At 40.7% G+C, this 19,479-nt stretch overlaps 1 protein-coding gene across 1 annotated transcript; it reads left to right on the top strand.

The window, feature by feature from the left end:
- Nucleotides 1–1,642: 1,642 nt before the first annotated feature.
- On the top strand, nucleotides 1,643–5,568 carry LOC140942120 (glycine betaine transporter 1-like; the record flags this gene model as incomplete). Its single annotated transcript, XM_073391098.1, has 3 exons — nucleotides 1,643–2,036; nucleotides 2,480–2,534; nucleotides 3,816–5,568. Coding segments are annotated over 3 exons (2,202 nt in total), but the record flags the coding sequence as incomplete, so codon positions are not given.
- Nucleotides 5,569–19,479: the final 13,911 nt, after the last annotated feature.

Genomic DNA, 19,479 nt, shown 5'->3' on the forward strand with positions numbered 1-19,479 from the left:
GTTTTAAATTTGCGCGAAAATAAATGGATTTTTCGATGAGAGTTTCGCCTCATATTTTCTAGCCTGTAAACAGACATTGTTTTATTTTTCTGTTCGTTCTTTTCAAAAACATTGGCTCGAGAAAGATCAATAAATCCCCTGGAGAAAATAGAGGGTCTTTGAAAAGGCCACATATTTTCATGTCTGCAGTCCCTTACTTTGTTTTAGGAGCTCCACTGAGGGTTTGAGTTCCAGGACAGCAGCGGAATCGTAAGAATGATTTTAACGGTGTGAAAATTGGAAGAATTATGCTCGACAAAAGCGAGTCAAACGCATCAGAACTCTTCACTTTCTTTCGTCTCCACTTATGAGTCCATCGATAACGATTCAGTAAAAACCAGATTTTCGGATCTGGAACCCGTTTATCTTGTTGCTTATATTCATACGGTCTTCAGCAATAGTTTTCCAGATAAAAATTAATGATTGAACTATCAGTTCACAAAATGGATTTGTTTGTAGCTGACTTGCGCTTTTACTCTTAAGATGTTGATTTGAATATATGATTTCGAATCTGACAAGTTACCGAAACTTTGGAGCAATTCGGACACCAGAGTCTGTCGAAGGAATAAGCAAAAAAAAAAAAGATCTGTGCTGTTCCAGTCGTTCAGATTGTGTAGATTGGAGCGAAATGGAAAGCTGAAGAGGGAGAGAGGAAGCTTCCTTCACCGTTTCCCTCCCTACGTATACCCCGAGCCCCTCGATGTGTTTTCCTGCTCACTTTTCTTGGTACAGTCCCCACTATCTGAACACCTGGAACTGACTAAAACCATTCACTCGCGTTGCCAAGGACTGTGATTGGCTTGTTCCGATTCTGTTTGCAACTCCGACAATCTAGCCTGTGTACAGACGCTTCGCTTCCCTTTCCCTTTGGAGGGTAGGGGGACGCCTGTACGCAGGCTACGACAATCAAGTTTTGAGTTGTAAGTGGAGTTGGGACGCTAATATTTTCCGGACCATAACTCTCTGCTGTTAAAAACGACTCCGAATCCATGGCTAGTGAAATCATAACCCCTTTTTAATAGATAAATTGCTTGGATAGTTTTTCAGAACTTTTCACAAACTCCTTAACAGCTCCTTGTTCAAAAGGTTTTGAAAATTCAACTACCATGCAACAGGAAAAGCTAGGTGGTTCGGCTTCATACTGTTTTACTTCAAATAAATGTGGCGTACAATTTTGAGAAATGTCAGTTAACATTTTGTGTTCCGTGCACATAAACGTGGTGGAGAGAAAGAATTACGGCTAACTATAAGAGGATTTGCAAAGATTCTTGCTGTGGTTTAAGTTTAGAAGTAATGGTGAATCTTCTACGAAAGCTTCGCTTTCATTCTTGGCTTCACCAGTGTGCCGAGTAGGTGTGGAATCATCCTTTTGGATTATTCCAACGTGTACGGTTTTCCTCTGGGTTTAGTAATTTAGCAGATTGTTTTTAGCGTTAAATTTAGCAACCTTCTCTTTGTCACTGTTGTAGCAGGTTGTAGTTTATTTTGTTAAACAAAGTGGAATAAAATTAAAATGCAAGTGTAGTGAAATTGTAATTACTGCTGTTAATTACTGAACGTATTTAAAGACATCCCGTGGCGTTTTTTTCAAATCTCTTAGTAATATGCAACGATCGATATGTACGGGAGAGCGAGCTCGTCGAACAAATTTCGCTGGCTTCGTTTCAAAATTTGCTGCTGCAACGTTCGGCTAAACCCGGTTGTAACTTTGTTTTCAGCTCTCATCATCTGGGGCTTTGTTATTTGGTGCATAATTCAAGCACAAGCGGCCAACGAAGAGTTGGAAAAATGGCGTGGATGGATAACGCTAAAGTGCACGTGGTTGTACATCGGTACACAGGATATATGGGCGTTGTTTATTGTAGTGCTTTATGTGTCCAAGTATTCAAAGTTTAAGCTCGGCAAACCAAACGAGAAGCCAGAATTCAACGACGCCACGTACTTTACCATGCTTTTTGCTGCTGGAATTGGAATTGGTCTGTTCTACTTCGGAGTAGGTAATAGTGCTGTTCTTTATATAATACATGTAAATGATCAAAGAATACTATAGGCATAGCTCTATCTGATTCCGTTACCATATCAAACCGCAGAGTCCTGATTCTGCTCTTGGCAGGCGGTCAAAATAGCACAGATTCTCAAGGGCGTATGAACATTGCAGTTCGATAGCTTCCCTTCAAATGTTCACACTTCTAGGATTTGTTTCATAAGTCAGAAGTTTTTTTATTCATAATTCAGAAGTTTGAGCTTTCACAGCGCAACAAACAGCCATACAAAACGCAGTAGTTTTCATTGGAATAATAATAATGGTCACAGTTTAGGATTTCATCCATAGACTCAAAAGTTGAGAACCTGGAAAGAACTGCTCAGTAGCGTTCAGGATTTAAATGATCAGATTGCTTTTTTGGATTTCAATAAATTTTTTAAAACTCTGTTCTTTCAGCGGAGCCGATTTGGCATTACGAACCTGGTCACTATGGAAACCGTTACTTTGGAAGGTAAGTTTATTTCCGTTTTATAGACTCCATAATGTAGTAAAGGGACACGTCAATAATTAATGTTAAACCCTTTCAAGTTATGTTTTGTATACCCCTTTGACACCAATATTATATGACGAATACTATTGAATATGTGCATCACAGACCCTCGCAAAACTCGGGGGAGGAGGCCCGTAAAATGTTAGGGAGGGGAGGGCGGGAGAGAAATTGGTTAAATTGTGTAACTGGGGAATGTCTAACTGTTTCAACACCCGCTCTAATACTGTATCGGCGGTGCGATATACTCAATCTCCTTTTGGTTGGAGTAAATTTGAACCCAGTGCCCTGGCTTTAAAAAGGTTCTGGGACTTAAATGGGCGAAGGTTAGCCAAAGTTGCATAGGAATCTTGTTAACCCCTTTTGACCCTCCTACTTGTGTAATTAATATAGTCAAATGGAAATGGGTGTGATAGTGGATGACTGCAGGTTAATACGCAGTTGCATTTGCTTAATAAAAGCTAACCCACGCCATCTCTAGTAATAATTGTAATAATTATTTGTGAAGAATTTGTCAGTAGTAGTATCTGTTATAGCGCTCAGAAACAAATGTCAGTACTTGGTTTTGATACTGCATATCAAATAATGACTGGATGAAATGGTAGGAGGTAATGCTGCAGTGAAATTGGAGAAAAAATATTTATTGTTAGTGAACTACTAACAGCAATGAGAGTTTTTGTACTTGTCTTAGTACATAATCTCACTTGACATGTCACTGCCTTAATCTAGTTAGTGCCTCTGATTGGTTGAAAATTTGCTTCAACCAATCAAGAGTTTATCAAGAGTACCATTTTTTTTCCTAAGGGAAAAAGCCCTTCAAGGGCTTTTCCCTTAAACCGCCCCACCTATTTTTTAAGGGAAAAGCCCTGGGGACGAGTTTGAACGAGGTTGTTCGTGACGTACATTTCTTCTTCATCGGTCAACAGCAGGTTGGTCAGCAATCAGCAGGCGTTGAGGCTGTTTTCGAGCCAAAGTTTAAACGATACCATTGATATCGATATTCTTATCACATTCTGGTTACTAGATGTAGTCACCTGTCTTTTCACAGAGAGAAAAGAGGGGGTCTACAGAGCCCCTGGCCTTTAACCCCTCACTTGGTACGCCCCTAAAATTACTAATCGTTAGTTTTTAGAATTCGTTAACCAAACTTGTAAAACTATCGCTGTTCTTTATATTTCAGGATGCGAACTATTCAAGAAGTTTCCCTGTAATCTACAATGTGTTTTATTTTTGTTATAACTTCAGATATTCCGACAATCAGCGCGCTCAAGATGCTATAAACTTGACGCTTTTTCACTGGGGTATCCACGGTTGGATTGTGTACGTAGTTGTGGGGCTCCTGTTGGCCTTCCTGAACTACAGAAAAGACCTCCCCATGACAATAAGCTCTTGCTTCTTCCCGTTGCTAGGAGACAGGATCTACGGATGGATGGGTGAATTCATAGACGTCCTCTCCGTTGTGTGTACCATGTTTGGTGTTTGCACCAGCTTGGGCCTTGGCGCCATTCAGCTCAATACTGGATTTCAGCGACTGAATAGCAACATTGCTTTCAGCACAACAAACCAGATTATTACCATCTGGGGTGTTACGGCGTGCGCCACGGTGTCAGTGGTCAGCGGATTGAAGCTGGGCATCAGACGGTTGAGTGAAGTGTGCTTTTGTATTGGTATGTTTTTAATGTTGATTGTCCTGTTCTACGATGATACGTGGTACCTGCTTAACCTGTACGTACAAAGCGTGGGCTACTATCTGCAGTATGTGTTACAGCTGGGCTTCCACACAGATGCTTTCGCTCAGCTTGGTAATGCCCCGGATCAGCTGGAGGCCTCCGATTGGATGAACGATTGGACCATTTTCTACTGGGGATGGTGGATAGCCTGGTGTCCCTTTGTTGGCATGTTCATCGCCAAGATTTCACGCGGCCGCACAATTCGAGAATTCATCAACGCTACAATGGCAGCGCCCATTCTCTACTCCTTTCTATGGCTCAGCATTTTTGGAGGAGTTGGTTTGCGCATGGAACGAAACGCGGCACTGGCCAACATCACGTGTTCATCAGCCCTCGGAGGAAAAAATTCAACGGATAGTTTCCAAGGTGTATATCGTCTTTCGTGTAGATCGAAGTCGGATATGTGGTTTGATGTGATGTACCAATATGGCGATCTTGGAACATTCCTGTCCGTGGTGTCCCTGATTGCAATAATTCTTTACTTCGTAACAAGCTCAGACAGTGGCTCACTTGTCATTGATTGTCTGTCCGCAAATGGTGATCCCGACCCTCCCGTCCCTCAGCGTGTATTTTGGGCCTTAACTGAGGGGGCTACAGCTACGGCTTTGCTATACGTTGGAGGAACCGATGCTCTGCAAGCACTCCAGGCCGTCTCCATAGCAGCTGGTCTACCCTACACCATTCTCCTTTGTTTTATGTGCGTGGCGCTTTGGAGAGCTGTTCAAATGGAAGCCGAAGATTTGGATTCTTTCGGGCCACAGTGGAGGGTTTCGTTGTTTGCTCCAATTAGCAGCCCCTCGTGGCAAAGTACCTATAAGTTCCTGTTGGCTGTCTTGGCTCCCTGGTACGTCATTGGGCTTGCTGCAGAAAAGAGAAAAGCAAGTTCTTCGAAAGTTTTGGCATGTAATATGCTACTTATGGGAGTTCCTTTCTATGCATGGATTGGCATGATGATAGTAGAGTTAATTCCTGTCAAGGGAATCTCCTACGTAGGCTGGGCCGTCCTCTTCTTGTTCTTTGCGGTTGCAACAGCCATCAGAACCAACATCAGAGTTGCTGATGGTATCCATGGCAACATGGTAGAAGACTTCTTCGCGGTCATGCTGCTGTATCCCTTTGCCGCATTTCAGATGGATCAACACGTGATGTATTGCCTTAACGAGAAAAAGAAAAAAGAAGATGCTGAGAATGGTGGCACGTATCAGAACCCTGTTTACGGAAATGTCACCAGGGGGGAAACAGCGGAAACGGAAGTAACTACTTTCTAAGAAGAAAACGGAGCGTTCAGGCCGTTTTGCCTAATTCAAGAATAAAGAAGTTTTGAGTCTATCGTATACCGTTGAAACTTTTTTGCTGCAGGTGACTTACTATCCTTTATTGGACTCATGCAACTTACGAACTTCAAGCTGTTTCAAAAGTTGACATTTGTCAGTACTATTTTGTTCCGATGTGGAGCTTTTGAAAGTAAAGCGTAGAAACTCTCTACTTAGCTTAAACGTCAATGGCAATATGTTAATACTGAACAACGATTTATCTATTTTTCGTATTTCACCTTCATTGTGCATTTTTTGTTAAAAAATCGCAACCTAAAAAGAACTGCCGTTGGCTTTGAGGCCTCATTCAAAGGCCAATCGACGAATAAGACCAAAGTTCAGTGCATAAAGTGTGAAAATAAACAGTTTTCTGGTAATTAACTGACTCTGTCTTAAATTATTTGTCCTTGATTAAAAAAAGTTTTTGCTCTTGCAGGGCGTCAGGCTGTTACAGCCCTGAACTGCAACAGACTGCGAGCAGTAACTTAATTTTCTTCAAATCTAGTGGAATGACACGCGTAACATGCGCTCGAGAGACAGGTTTTCACGTACATACCGCACGTGGCGACAAGGGGTCCAATTTCGCCAAGTAAAAAGTTTCAAGGTGGGGTAACGGGGTCAGCCGGTGTCGGATTTTTGTTAAATCAAACTCGCGCCAAGTTTGATTAGAAAAATACTAATAATCTTGACTGGAAAGACCGCCCAAGGATTTAAACGCGGATATTTTTTTACCCCACTTGAAGGGGTTACCTAACCTACCTGGGGTCCCTCACCTCTATTGATGATAGGCATGAATCTTGCAGAGGTTTAGTAGCCGTTAAAACAAAGAATCGTTGCCGGTTGTTTACCATCTACATGGCAAATTACCTGTCGGTTCACGGTTTGGGTAAATGGTAAGATGGTAAAATTCAGGACTGGTGAATTTCATTCCGGAATCGTGTTTGTTATTGGTACAAATCAGTTCCTTTTGCCGAAATCTAAATCTAAACCTAAATCAAGTGCTATTCTTGGTTTGCAACCACGTGACAAAGCGGCCATATTGGGGGTCAATACAATAGAATTTTTTCTTGAGGAATTTACATGAAAATGGAGTTCAGTTCCCAGAGGGGAGAAATGCTTTTGTTCTTGACCACCAACATGGCCGCCGTGACGTCATATGCAAACTAGCCATACAAAGTTCCCAAAATCGTCTGCGAAGGCCTGAAACTAGTATCAATTTCTGTTTCGAAGAATCCGTCCGGAAAAAAACAAGACTATCTTTTCACAAGTTCTGTTGCTCCCAGAAATTTTCTACCGGAACGATCCGAAAAGCCGTGTTCCATTTATCAGCCGAATTTTCAGGAAACGTTTTGTAAATGGTAAACAACCTGATAATTCTCTTGTTATGACTTAATAGATTTAAATAACAAAAAAATTGTTTGTATAATCAGCAAGTTTTCTCGCTGAGTTAGCACGTGCAACGCAACAGCCAATGAGTAAACTCTTTTCTTAATATTATACCACGAAATTGCTTAGCGACGCGACAGTCAAATTAAAATTTTGTGATCACTGTTCAACTGGCGAAGGACAACGAGAAAGAACACGATGTTTTATTTACTCAAGAAGAATATTGCTCTTTCACGTGATACCAGTCATATCTCGTCGTCTGTCTCAACCTTACTGCAATATGTGAATGCAACAGGTGTTCTGAGTTTAAGAATAGGAAACCAAAACATGCAAAAGGTAGGTACGGGTCGCTTTTGAATTTTAACTTATTGGTTCTAGTTCGGTAGCAATAGACGTTTTTAGATAGTCCTTCAAATTTCGTCCTATGAACGTCCATCCACGTGCCTGTGTATGCATAATTAATAAAAGACAGAAGGCAAATTCCCTGGGGAACATCACGTGGTCTGAATTGGGAAAACAAAACATACAAGGTAAAAAGTGTATTCGTATTCTGCGATCAGTGCTCAGTAAAATGGGCTATTCTGTGGTTAATTATCATGTTCTTAATGCAAAAAATATACGCGAAATTAGAAAAATAGACAAACAGAGATACTTAAAGAGTCTACGCGATATTAAACTCTTGGTCGGTATGGAATACTCCAGAGGAATACTAACGTAAACTGCCCTCTTTGCCTACAAATAACTAATTTCTAAGCTTCGAAGGGGGACGAATTCGGATTTTCGACCCGCCAAATTTCTACAGATAGAACTAAACCTACCTGGAGATGTCTCTCCTGGGGACTGGGAAAGAACTTCTCAAGGGCCGTATCAATGGCGCTTAACTACTAGGACATACGGCGCCGAAATGGGGTTAGATAGAACTGTGACTACAACTACAACAAAATTGCAATTTCTTTATTCTGCTTTTATTTGTCGGTCATCCTTCTTGAAAACTAGTGATTTGCTTGATTGATTGTGACTGACTGAAGTACCGTCCACACCACACATCGAACGAAAACGACGACTAATAGTGCGAAGATGCATTCATTAGCGCGAAAAAACGAACATTTGCGCATAAATCAAATTCAATTACAATTTTTGCATTTTAATCAACATTCAATAACACTTTTGGGCATTCATATGCGTCATTCCCTACGTAAGAAATCGGCTTCACTTAATCCGCCGTCCAAACTCCTGTGTCGTAACCTAGCGATAACTGAACTCTCTGTCGGTGCTATCGTACAGCCCTTGGGCGTGGTTAATTGCATTTCGGTGTTAAACAAAACCTGGAATACCTGCATCTACGCCTTTGAGGCTGTTTCCACCAAAGCTTGTATCTTGGCTCCAGCGTCATTAATGACATTAACTGGGGCTCAAATACAAAGAATTTGTAACTCGAAAGACATTATATTATATAGCAACCGTAGCCTTTATATGGGTTTTGTCCTTTATTAGCCTAATCAGCTACGTATTTCTTTTAATAATGGCGTGTCTCTGTCTAGTTGCCTTTTCGTGTATACAAAAATTTTTCCTCACACTGTCTCATTACAAAATTTAACTTCTAAGCCAGGTTTTACGAGAACTGAGCCTAGCAATTCCACTGAACATAGCTCGACACAGAAAGGGCGATAGCCTTGGACCAGGCTCCGCAGTGGAGAAAAAGGCAAGAAACGGGGCCGCCTTTTTTTTTTCTCCTTTTCCCCCCAATATGAAGCCTGGTACCAAGCTAAAAGGGCGTCTACAGTGCACTGTGGGTGTAAGTAGCATTGATTATCAGCTATCTGCCTCATGTTATAGCAGAAATTTATATAGGCCAAAAAGGGATCCATGACTTCATCGTTTTGCTTAGTCCGGCAATAAATTTATGGTCTTTATGGTCCCTTTGGCATTTTTGAATTCCTTCTTAAACCCTTTTCTGTCCTGTTGGAAGATCGGAGAAATAAAGCAAGCTGTGAAAAACACACTCATGGACGTTTTCTGCTCATCGAGTTAGCTTATTATTTATATTATGTTTTATACTGTAAATACAACGCTCAACTTTTAATGGAGTGTGTCATTAGAGAGGGATGTCATATTCAGTTAATTAAATCTTGTAAAATACCATATTTCCGTTAAGGTTAACCAGACCTCTTCTCGAATAATGTTTTTATTTTTGGAAGATGGAAAACACAACCTCAGCGCGTTTTTTTCTGGCCTCTTTGTCCAATCTTGGTGGGAACTGAGAAGTGATTAGCCACGAATGGCCACATTGTACCAACAACTCAATACGAAGCCACCCGCAAAAGAAGAAAACGCCTCTCTCATTTTCCCTTCAGACTCATTCAGACACAATATTGAGAATGTTGCAAATAATCTTAAAATAAAATACGACGGTTTAGCTCTCTAATTTCCTCGTGTAAGGTTGCCCTATTACTCACATTTTGTAGAAAATTTGGTGGAACTTAAACATTTTACAAGAATTAAAAAAAGGCGTGCTTTCATATTATCTTTGTTTAGTCCTTGCCGGAATGTCTCTCTGCTCGGCTGAGGCGCTCATGGTGGTTCCCAGTGGTGCCAACAGTCGACCTCTATGCCGGCGCTTCCAAGCTTTGCGGTCCCGTGCCCTGGTCCTGTGCCGAAGTACGAATTTCGTGTGGAAGGGGGCCATTTTCAAAATGAAAGGTAGAAATGAAGGTGGTATTATGCCTAATAGGCTAATACGGCATTAATAGTGCAGTTCATAATTTGCGTGGTCCAGCTGCAGATGTCGCATATACGCAGCCTCGGGCCAGTCATCCTCGGCGATTTCGGATTTGACGTCACCTGTCAGGCTTCAAAGGAAAACAGCCCACGTTCGATGTACAATCAAACCCCGTTAATAAGGACGCTGAGGGGGCCATAGAAAGTGTCCGTATTAACAGAGGGTTCGTATTAAGAGGGTTGAATTTAGAGAAAATTTAAGGGCTTTCTTTCCTCAGGGTGGAAGCGAACTGTCCGTATTCATGTTTATCACCGCTGTTTGTGTCTTATTTTTGATCAAACTACGATTAGTGATTGGGATTAGGGTCATTAAACTAGGAAAACAGACTTGAAACTTAATTCACTCAGTTTCCTAACCCTAATAATCACTAAGCTTCATAGTCATTCAATGTTCTGCATTCGCCGAACGCCAAATGCACAACCCCAAATGACTCTTAGAGTGGTTTTCGTTTGAGTGTCGTAAAACCAAAACCAAAGTAATTACTCTGGCCAATCACATAGGACACAGACAATACATTGAACCAATCAAAACTCGAAGTAATTACATGTGGCTGACGCAAAGCGCGGGAAAATGCATGCGAGCGCGTCACAATTGGCTTTGGTTTTACTTCTGATTGGATAAAAAGGTGGCGCGAATCTTTTAAGCCAATCGCATCGTGTAGAAAGTGCAAAACCAATTACTTTTCGACACTCAAGTGAAAACCGCTCTAAGTTTAGTGATTATGGTTAGGAAACTGAGTGCATCACGCTCCATTGAAGTCATTATACTGGGAAAACTGACCAGAAACTTGATTCACTCAGTTTCTTAACCTGAATCACCAAACCGTTCAGAGTCATTCGGCGTTCTGCATTCGGCTTTCTGCAAAATACCCCTGCCGGATAAAAAGTACCTATTCCCTCTTGATATAAGTACAGTTGACTCCCGATAACTCGAACCCTCGCTAACTCGAACCTCGCCCTAACTCGAACCAAAATCGATTTCCCCTAGATTTCCTTCTTACTTTTACTGCAATTTTACCCTCGGTAACTCGAACCCTCGATAACTCGAAACTCCCGCTAACTCAAAGTAACTTTTGTTTCCCCTCAGCTCATTTCTATACAATTTTACCCTCGATAACTCGAACCATGTTATAAGCGCGTGACAAGTCGGGAAAAAAACCCTGTCAGTACTGAAGTCCGAAGCATCGAAGTTATTTCAAAACAACCGAGTAAATTCCTTGTCTTTATTACCTTTTTGTCACTCCAGTTCAAATTCAGTATCCATTCCTGTATACTTTGTTGCTTAATTGCCTTTCCTTCCCAACCATTTGCTTATTTCCTTACTTCCGGTTATTTGCTTCAAACTCCCGATAACTCGAATTTTTTTCGATTTCCCTTGAAGGTTCGAGTTATCGGGAGTCGACTGTAAATTGGTCTCCTTTGGGAGTCAAATAAATCCTGAGCCACGCCCCGATCGTTCTGCGTCGCTTTAGGGGTTTAATTCTACTTTTCCGACCTTTCGTTTTCAGATGAGGTTCTCCTGCTCCCTTTACGGGTCCTCATGTAATTTCTACGAATAGCGTGACTGTCGAAATTAGAGTGACCTGAAAATAGCTCGACCATAACGACATTTGCGTGATCTGTCTGATGTCAATGTTATATCGGTCAGGTGACGAATTTAGATCAATTTGGAACAGTTTCGCTTTAGACAATCAATTTCGCTTCTTCATCGTGGTACCTTATGTTTTATTAAATCGAGGTTCCTTGGATCAATTTTGGGCAAGGTGAGTAATTTTGCATTGGTTATTCAGCTTAACATACCCAAAGATAAATTCAGGATAATTATGTTGTCAAAGTTTTGTATAATAGGAAGTTTTGTACGTGCTGATAAGATCCACTTGTACGCCATACATTACTAAAAGAATTTGATGGCCTAGGCATATAGAACTATCGCCACTGTCTTGAGTACATGTTGGGTGCATGGTGTAGAATTTGTGGTGATGAAAAGAGTTCACTTGTTGGTTCTTCGAAACCGTTATTATTTTCGCGTAAGCATCGGAAATGTCTACATTTTCGAGTACACTTCCTTGTACCTTTCTGCGCGATCATGGTCGCTATTTCGTTACAAATACGCTGATTAAAGGGGTTGTTACCACTGATTCCCCTAGCCTGAATAATACGCCGATCACGGCGGGTCATTCGTTGTCCAAAATCAAAACGAATGAGTGTTTCATATTTGAAACAGGAATTATACATCAAACGAATGTTCATCTGCAAATGATTTGTGTCCCCGGTTTGTGTCCTTAATGTCTGGGTCATCATTCATAGCGGGGATTCATCGCTTTCTGCGCAAAAGTAAAACCTTATCAATCCTAACAGTGCCCAACTTAAAAGATTCAGAAAGACAAAAAAATTTCTTTTGGTTAAGTCCTAAGAGGTAAAAATTCTGCGAAAAAAGACGGCAAAAGAGGGGGAGGTTTCATTTGAACTAGACTTTGAACGGTGATCAGATAGTAGAGACAGGGAGCCCGAACGCTGTATTAGCTAATAGAAAAAATTAGATGTATTTACGCTGTGTTAGCTAAATAATAAGATGCATTTTCCTTTGTTCCTGTGTCTTTAAGAGTCGTTATGGAAGGGATTTGAATCCGATCAAAGACTTTTAACATTGCTGGTTGCTTGTCTGACGCGTCGTAAATAAGACGCTCAAGTTTCGCAGGGGCACCCAACGAGAACATAGTTCAAAACCACTAAAACATAGCATTGTTAAACGTATTTTGGTATTTAAACGGTAGATATAGGCATATTTTTATCCCCCCAAAATTGTTCATCTGTTCGGATTTCCTAGCTGAAAGTCTAGTGTTCCGAAAATTATAGGGATCAAAACTTACCTTTTCGAAAATTTCAGCCAGAAAAAAGGCTGCCGAAAATTCTAGGTGACCTTTTTAGGGTAAAAATTCGTTAAAAATAGGCATTTTTTCCATATTTTAGATGTTCGAAAATCCTAGGAGAAGCAGGCAAGCAAGAAATTTTACAACAAATGTTCCGAAAATTCTAGATCTCAAATCGTCTTCCGAACAGATATTTTCCCGAAAATTGTCGTTGGGTGCCCCTGGTTTCGTCTCACGTTTTTAATATCTCGATTTCCTTGGGAGATGACCTCGGGTTTCAATTTAACGGTCACGAGAAGAGAAAAGAGACAAGGGATTAAATTCTGTAGCGGTCTTCGTACAATCTGTGACTTCTGAGTGTATATCTATGACTAAAGTCAATAACCTAAAAGTGAAAAGGGTTAAGTCAAATCTGAAATATACCGAGTCAAAGTTGGTAAAAAAAAGACCACTGGAAAAGGTAGAAATACTAAAAAAGCCACCATTATCTAGGTATCACGCAGAAAAAGGCATCACGCTAAAAGGCAACACGCAAAGAGGCATAAAGCAAAGAGGCAACATGCAAAAAGGCATCACGCAAAGAGCCAACACGCAAAAAGGCATAACGCAAAGAGGCAACATGCAAAGAGGCATCACGCAAAGAGCCAACACGCAAACAGGTATAACGCAAAAAGGCAGTACGCAAAGAGGCATAAAAGCTAAAAGGCAATACGCTAAAAGGCAGCGCAAAAAAGGCAATTTGCAAAAAAGGGCAATTTGCAAAAAGGGCATCATGTGATAAGTTTACTTAGGATCATTTAGTACATACTGCAAGCAAACCGAAATGGTATTCGAACGAGACATTCCATCTTGCTCACATATGGTGGAATCATCCTCAGGTTGACGGCAATTTTCCACTGCTGTAAACGCTGTACGAAGAACCGCTAAAACCTGTCCGCCATCTTGGTAAAGATGTGCCGATCTCAAAAGTAAATCAATTAAGTTTTCCAGCAGGAAAGAAATGCAATAGATGTCAATTCCGTTTTGGACTTGTTGTAATATACCAATAAGGGCACGCCTAAGGTACCGATATAAGCACGTCACGAGGTGAGCAAGATGGAGTGTCTCGTTTAGGCTTTGGTAGATTGTGTCGAAAAAAAAGCATATTATGCTTTTAGCACTGCTCACATTTTTTAGAAATTATGCCAAAATTATGCTACTTTCTGAAAATTATGCTCTCTGTCACCGAAATTAGGCTACTTAGATTTTACACTGATCATAAGGAAAATAAAGATCATCAGTAGCTTAACTCTATAAATTTTGACTTTAATGAACATTCGTATAGTCCACCTTCCAGTCTTACAGTCTTTAGCGTCGCAAATACGCATGTGCGCACCTCGAAAGGCCAAATGATTAACAAATGATACCAAAATCAACCGTTTCTGGGTTCTGAATCCGGGTCAGAAAGTTATAGCCCGCATACTTGTTTTAGACTCCATCCAGGCAAAGCCCTCAGTTCAGTATAAAGACAACTATGCATGTTGTTAATCTCTGTGTTATCGGTTATTGTACTGAAGCATTACACAAGCCTACAAATAGTCCACGAGAGCATGCTCTTGTGAATCGTTGAACGATGAGTTAAGAATAGAGAATATTCGTTCAGCGGCTGCAGACGAGGGCTGCACCACCAGAACCTTCATAACTGCAGAAGACCAATGGGGCAGGTTATCAGATTGTTGCCTCCACCACTTCACTTTATCTTCTTCGCGGGGCATGATCAATGATGACGTCCTGGGCGGCAGCAAGATAGTTAGGCAGTCTCTCAGATATGCACAGGGTGACCTCTGCCGCCTGCCGGACCATATTTGACCATGGGCCTTAGCACAGACCTCAATATTTTCCAAAAACAATACAGAAATAAAACACAAACGGAATTATTCTAGAGCTATAGTGGTTTTTTTTGTTTTAAACGCATAAAAGCTCGGATTATGCTAGCAGTGTTAAACTGAAATAAAAGCTTAAAATAATGTTCGTTTTGCTGAATTATGCTTAAAATTATGCTAGCACAATCTACCAAGCCTAGTCTCGTTCGAATACCAATTCGGTTTGCTTGCAGTGTGTACTAAAGAATAATGCTTAAGATCCAGGCCTGGATCCTAAGTAAACTTATCACGTGATGCCCCTTTGCAAATTGCCTTTTATGCCATTCCTTTTCGCGTATTGCCGTTTTGCGTTACGCCTCTTTCCGTACGTACTGCCTTTTTGCGTGTTGGCTCTTTGCGTGATGCCTCTTTGCGTGTTGCCTCTTTGCGTTATGCCTTTTTGCGTGTTGCCTCTTCGCGTGATGCCTCTTTGCGTGTTGCCTTTCAGCGTGATGCCTTTTTCTGCGTGATACCTATATGATAGTAGCTTTTTTAGAGTGTTTATTCCTTTTCCCGTGGTCTTTTTTTTACCAACTTTGACTCGGTATATTTCAGATTTGACTTAACCCTTTCCTTCAGCGTGGTATGATCTGTTTTCTTTTTCCGACACATCTGTACAGCCCTCGAAATGATCCCCAGCCCTGAAATGATCCCCAAATCGACCCCGAAATGATACCGACCCCGAAATGATCCCCATTTCTCTTCACGTCGACCCTGAAATGATCCCCAATTAATTCTTGGAATGGAACTTGTATTCCGTCACGGAATTATTACAAATCTGTTGCAGTGTTTACGTTCTTAAATCGCGTTTAACATTTCGCTACAAATTGAAAGCGTTACCGTCAAGAACAGTATTTTTCCTTCTTCCCTTCCCATGAGACCCCGCGCGCGCCTCAACCTAATCCCCAATCGTCTCTCATCCCAAAAGACCAGGAGCCGATCGGCTCCTGCAAAAAACACTTAAATAACGACTGGGTACGAGTCTGAGTCAAGAAGACTTTAGCAGCGACTGATCAAACAAAGTGAAATAGAGTTTAGTTGCAATATTTCGACTGGCCAATACCAGTCTTCATCAGGTTCACTGAGATATCACGAATTCACTGAAATATATGAAGTAAAATTATGACCAGAAATTACATAATACGACGTGGTATGGTGGCTACTTTAAAAGACAAGATAACAAAAAAATAAAAGATATACTATATATAGTTACAGTTCATCACGTTTATTGATGCCCAGAGGCTCAATTGTCTTAGCTTTATGGATAAGGTGGGCTTCACGTGCTTTCCTGAAAGAATCACGCCCACTTTTAAGTTTTTTAATAGGAATTAAAAGCAAATGATTGTCGAAATGATTACTGGTTAGAAAGCGTTCTGAAACTGCAGTATGGATGTAATTACCAGTAGGGTTGAGTATAGGTCTTCTGTGTTCATTAAAACGGTCTTTGAGGCGACGTTTAGTTTCTCCAGTATATTGTAGATTACGCAGGCGACATTGAATCAAATAGATAACATTAAAAGTTTCACAAGTGATATGAGATTTGATGTGGTGGGTCTCACCTGTAGAATGAAAAGTGTAATCGCGGCTACGACAAAGTCTTTCGTAAGATCCAAATACAACGAGCTTCCGACATTCTTTGCACTGACGCACTTACAAAAAAACCCAAGACTCAGACTGAACCTGCTAAGGTCTTCATGACTGTGAAGTTTTCAATTTGATCTATTTTGACTGATCACGATCTTTTTGGATTCGACGTTGAGCAAGATTGATCGTACACGGTATTTGCAGTGTTTTTTTTTTTTATCTTAATTAAACATTTCGCTACAGTTTATGTGATTTTTTAGCGCTTTTGTCATCTAATCGCCTAGTATGTATACTTTTGCATCTTCAACATCATTTTAAGATTTTAAAAAGTGTTAAAACACCATTTTTAAAATTCAATATCCAAGACATGCAGTTTTAACATCATTTTTAGAATTTAACATCTATGCAGTTTTCTCTATGACCCGGGCTATAATCACCTAGGTAATAATTTAAAAAAATGTTATGTTTCTTGATATTATCAGTCGCAGTTCATGGTGTTACTAAAAATATACCAGACTTTGTGTATTTTTTTGATAATAATATTTTCCGGCGTTTAATCCAGTTCAAAGTGTAATCCCAAATTAATGTCATGTGGGCAAGTGAAGATTATTAGTGAAGCTTAAGTTATGTTGTGCATTTTGCACGATCCATAGTTTTAAGATATCATTCCATTCCTAAAATTAAATGGGGATCATTTCGGGGTCGGCATCATTTCGGGTTGGTTTGGGATCATTTCAGGGTTGGGGATCATTTCGGGGTCGGGATCATTTCGGGGGCTGTACACATCAAGCAGTCAAATAATAACAAAAGAGACCGTCGCGAGAACAATAGAACCATCTTGACCAAACACATGTCTGAACTGGCAAACTTACGTCCGATCAGGTCAAGTGTAGTCATAGACAGGACAAAAAGTGGCCTCTAAAAGCAACGCAAATCTGAGCGGAAGAACGGACATCAAAACAAACGAAACCAACAACCCCGTCTAATTGAACCTTTAATCACTCTAGGTGGCGGATACTAGCCGATTTTGTTCATTAACAAGGTAATTACGTCTCAAAATAAAAGTGCCCTCATTTAAGTTTCATCATCCCTTGTCTCTTTTCTCTTCTCGTTGCCTTTAGAGGAAAGTTAATAGTTAAGAATATTAGAAACGTGAGGCAGAACTTGAGCGTCTTATTTACGCAAACGCATTTGATAACTAGCAATGTTAACCGTCTCTGATCGGATTCAAATCCCTTCCAAAACGACTCATAAAGACAGAGGAACAAAGGTAAATACATATTATTATTTTATTAGCTAATACAGCGTTAATACATCTATTTTTTTTTCAATTAGCTAATACAGCGTTAGGGTTCCGGAGAGCTTTTTTAAAGCAGCAGACATTTTTGAGGTCACGGACGTGAGGAAGGTTGCGCCCGGTCTGGATCGAGTACGGCGTTTGTGGCGCGAAAAAGGGAAGATTTAAAAGCAATGAATGGTTTTTGTATAACGCGAGTCATGGACGTCTTGTCTGTGTTTACTTTTAGCTATTTGAAATGTCTTCACTCATGACGTAGCATTTCGAATTTCAGAAAGGTCTTCGTCGCTGAAGGGGACTTGTACATTTTCTTTGTCCCATTCTCATCGGAACATTTCACCTTTCAAGTTTATTCGCCAAGCTTGAAATGCCGTCTTGTTCGATTTGATTGTGTGGACACTAATCGAGAGAACAAAAATTACCATACATGACAGAGAAGTTTAGCAGTCTATTTTATTTCCACTTTCATTAACCCCAAATGAGATTTAGTTTGCTATTCATTTTCAAACACGATTGCGCCAAATATCATTAGCCTGCGAACCGAAGCGACGACCGGAAATGCGTCTGCTGTTCGCAGGTTAAAAAAAGTTTTCAGGATATAAATAATCAACCCAATGCACAAAAACACGCGGTCATAGCATTTTAATTTAATATTTTTCATTGTAAAACAAATTATCAAATCAAACAATCGAAATTATCGGCCCTTGAAGTTACAAGAAGATAAAGCTCGCTTAAATAAGATGTGAGTTCACTTGACGATGATTCGCATGGACTAAAACTGAGTAAATCTTACAGGGCTGTCAACTCTCCCGGATAATCCGGGAGACTCCAGATTTCAAACCGTTTCTCCCGGTCTCTAGATTAGAGTCTCAAATCTCCCGGATAATCGCCGAAGTTTGCTATTTCTTGTAGATTCGACTCTCTGACGATGAAATTTCAAATATTTTGCGTTGTTTGAGCTATATATTTTTCTATTAACAGTGAACGTTTCCTCACAAACTCCGGTAGGCCATTGTAATATAAGCAATAATGTGATGGGTGGGAAGTAAACCAATTAGCTCAAATGTTAAAATTAAAACAACATCTTTTTCATGCGTTTTTTTCCTCCAAAAAATGACGTCATGTGCCCTGCATTATGACGTCGTCTATCACCCACTCCCCATCAATTCTCAATGTTTGAAGACGTGGGGGGTTGACAGCCCTGATCCTACGTAAATCCCGTAAATCTTGCCATCTTCGAGTTCTGCAGCCAGCCGGGCTAGCCGGGTCAACCTGTCGAGTCCAAAAATAGAGTTAGTGTTAACCTGATGTTTACATATCTGAGAACACCGAAAAATAGCAGAGGGATTTTTCTTTGGTTGTAGGCCAACAATTTAGGAATAATTCTTACCCAACCGCGAACTTTCGAATACTAGAATCTCGCGTTCTATCTTGAACTTCAAAACTGGCGTTCTGGCGTCGGCGACCTGACCTCGCGGACGTAAACACACGCGCAGTACATTCACACTAGCGCGAATTTAAAGCGCGAATGACTTCCGTTCGTCGTTCGTGACCTCAAGAACGTCCGCTACTTAAGCTCTAGTGAAGCAAGTTAGCCTCCCACGCAGACGTTCTTAGGGGTTCGTACTCCTTAGAACGTCTGCGTAAGAGGCTAGAAGCAAGGCGACGACCGGAAATACGTTAGGCCTCCCACGCAGACGGGCGTTCTTTGGGCTTCGTCATGAGTTCACAACGTCTCGGGGGGTACCACAAAAATGGTATACGGGGAGGCTCCACCCCGAGGTTGGACCCCTTAATTACCCTTTTATATACCGTTTATGACAGAGAAGTCTCCCCTTTCGTATACCTTCTATTGATAAATGATACCCCTTTCACACACCAAGTATAGAACTTTGCATCCCTTTCAACAACTGTAAATGCACTGTCTTTAACATATCATGAATAAATCACAAAACCAGAACGTTTTCTCAACTTTTTCACTGCCTTAAAATGCACCTGTTGGCCCTTTTGAGCCTTTTTACCGACGAAATGACATATTTCCCTACACATT

Source organism: Porites lutea, chromosome 6 (genome assembly GCF_958299795.1).
Source record: "Porites lutea chromosome 6, jaPorLute2.1, whole genome shotgun sequence".
Classification (NCBI taxonomy): Eukaryota; Metazoa; Cnidaria; class Anthozoa; order Scleractinia; family Poritidae; genus Porites; species Porites lutea.